The 2,091-nt window shown below is 39.0% G+C and overlaps 1 protein-coding gene across 1 annotated transcript; it reads left to right on the top strand.

Annotated features, from left to right (window-relative positions):
- Positions 1-552: 552 nt before the first annotated feature.
- On the top strand, positions 553-1,446 carry LOC105945343 (olfactory receptor 5M10-like; the record flags this gene model as incomplete). Its single annotated transcript, XM_012953052.1, has 1 exon — positions 553-1,446. A coding segment is annotated over exon 1 (894 nt), but the record flags the coding sequence as incomplete, so codon positions are not given.
- Between the last annotated feature and the right edge of the window lie 645 nt (positions 1,447-2,091).

The raw sequence follows: 2,091 nt of genomic DNA, 5'->3' as shown, positions 1-2,091 counted from the left end.
AGCATTGCATTCCTGACACTAGAACAAGATCTATGTGCATGGACTGGGGAACGTAGAGAAAGAACTGCAGAGGGCGACATTAACTATGATTTCCTATGGTTGTAGCTTTAACAAAGGTAAAGATTAAATATTTGACCTTCCACCAATAATTGTTACAAGAGATTGACACACTGAGATCCAAGCACAGAAAGAGACGGTTCCTTGGCCACAAATTTGCTGCAAAAAAATTCAGCATGCATCCAAAAATTGTCACGGCGTCAGTAGAATTGTTGCGCGTAAAAAAGAATTGTGAGCTTCAAAAGAATTGTCATGTGTGAATAATTCTTTTGATGCGGGCAACAATTTTTGGACACATGGTGAATTGTCTCTCATCAAAAGAATTGTCTCTCACATCAAAAGAATTGTTGCGCAACAATTTTTTACCTCTTTTGCCAATTTGTCACCATTTCACAAATCTTTTTAAAGATTTGCAATCTTTTTGGTGAAGCAAAATGGGACAGATTCGCTCATCCCTACTCATACTTTATTTGGCTTCCACAGGGAGGAAGGAAAATGGTTTCAGAAAGTAAAGAAAATGTTTCAGGATTCATCATTCAAGGGTTCTCTGATACTCCTGAGCTTCATATCTCTCTTTTTGTGCTATTCCTTGGCATCTATCTCACCATTCTGCTGGGAAATCTCATCATATTCTTAGTCATTTCATGCAATCCTCACTTACACACCCCCATGTACATATTCTTGCAGAACCTTTCACTCATAGACATTTCTTCCACCTCAAATATTTTACCCAATTTGCTACATATTCTTCTCACACAACAAAATAACATTTCATTCTTGGGGTGTATGACTCAAATGTATGCTTTTGCATCCTTGGCTTCCAGTGAATATATTCTCCTGACAGCCATGGCATATGATCGTTATGTTGCCATCTGTGATCCCCTTCATTACTTTGCCCGAATGAGCAGGAAACACTGTGCTGGGCTTATAACTGCAGCATTCACTGTTGGGTTTGTTGACCCTGTTGGCCATTTTGTACTTATACCTAAACTATCATTTTGTGCTTCCCGTCTTATAAAACATTTTTTCTGTGATGTCACAGCATTGCTACAACTTTCCTGCAGCAGCACTTTTAGTGTGGAACTTTTAAATTACATTGAAGGGACATTGCTGACTTTCAGTTCCTTCCTCCTTATTCTGATCTCATACATATTTATCATCTCTGCTATCCTGAAAATACAATCCTCACAGGGGAGACAAAAAGCCTTTTCTACCTGTGCTTCTCACCTGGCCTGTGTGATAACCCTTTATGGGACAATTTTTTGCTTGTACATAAGACCCACCACAAGTTATTCCCTGGAAAGAGACAAGTATTTCTCACTGCTGTACATTGTCCTGGGCCCTGTGCTAAATCCTCTTATTTACACATTAAAGAACAGAGAATTTCAATCTTCCTTTAATAAAATGAGGCACATAATTTAATTTATTTTCAATAAATATTTGCTAATTATTTGTGGTTAATCCTCTTATTTACACATTGAAAAAAAATGTACTCTTTCTTAAAAACACTATCTATCTTTTTATTTTAGATAAAAATAAAAGTAAATACAACCTCAATCCAAAAAAAAATTGTTCTCAGTTGTGAGTTAAGGTGGGCATACACTATAAGATCGTGACGTCGCCAAGCGAGCGGATCTTCACCCGATATCCCCACCTACGGGGCCAAACGATCGGATTACATTTGATCTTATGGGGCAGTTGGTTCGGGGACCGCATCAACGAGCAGATGCGGTCCCCGATCCGACCGGATTTTCTAGCCTGGCCGATCGAGATCTGGCCGATTTCAAGCCAGATATCGGTCGGCCAGGCAGCTCTGTTCTGCCCATACACGGGCCGATTAGCTGCCGAATCGGTCCAAGGGACCGATATCGGCATCTATAGTCGGCCCGTGTATGGGCACCTTTAGGGGCATTTACATTAACTCACTAAAATTATTTATTTTTTTTCTTTTTAAACATTTTTATTGAAATTTGTATTAAACCCCAATGTTATACAAAAACATTCATTTGCATGGTCTGATTTGTACAAATTGGC

The sequence above is a fragment of the Xenopus tropicalis genome, chromosome 7 (assembly GCF_000004195.4).
Source record: "Xenopus tropicalis strain Nigerian chromosome 7, UCB_Xtro_10.0, whole genome shotgun sequence".
Classification (NCBI taxonomy): Eukaryota; Metazoa; Chordata; class Amphibia; order Anura; family Pipidae; genus Xenopus; species Xenopus tropicalis.
This window is presented reverse-complemented; position numbering and strand designations above follow the sequence as displayed.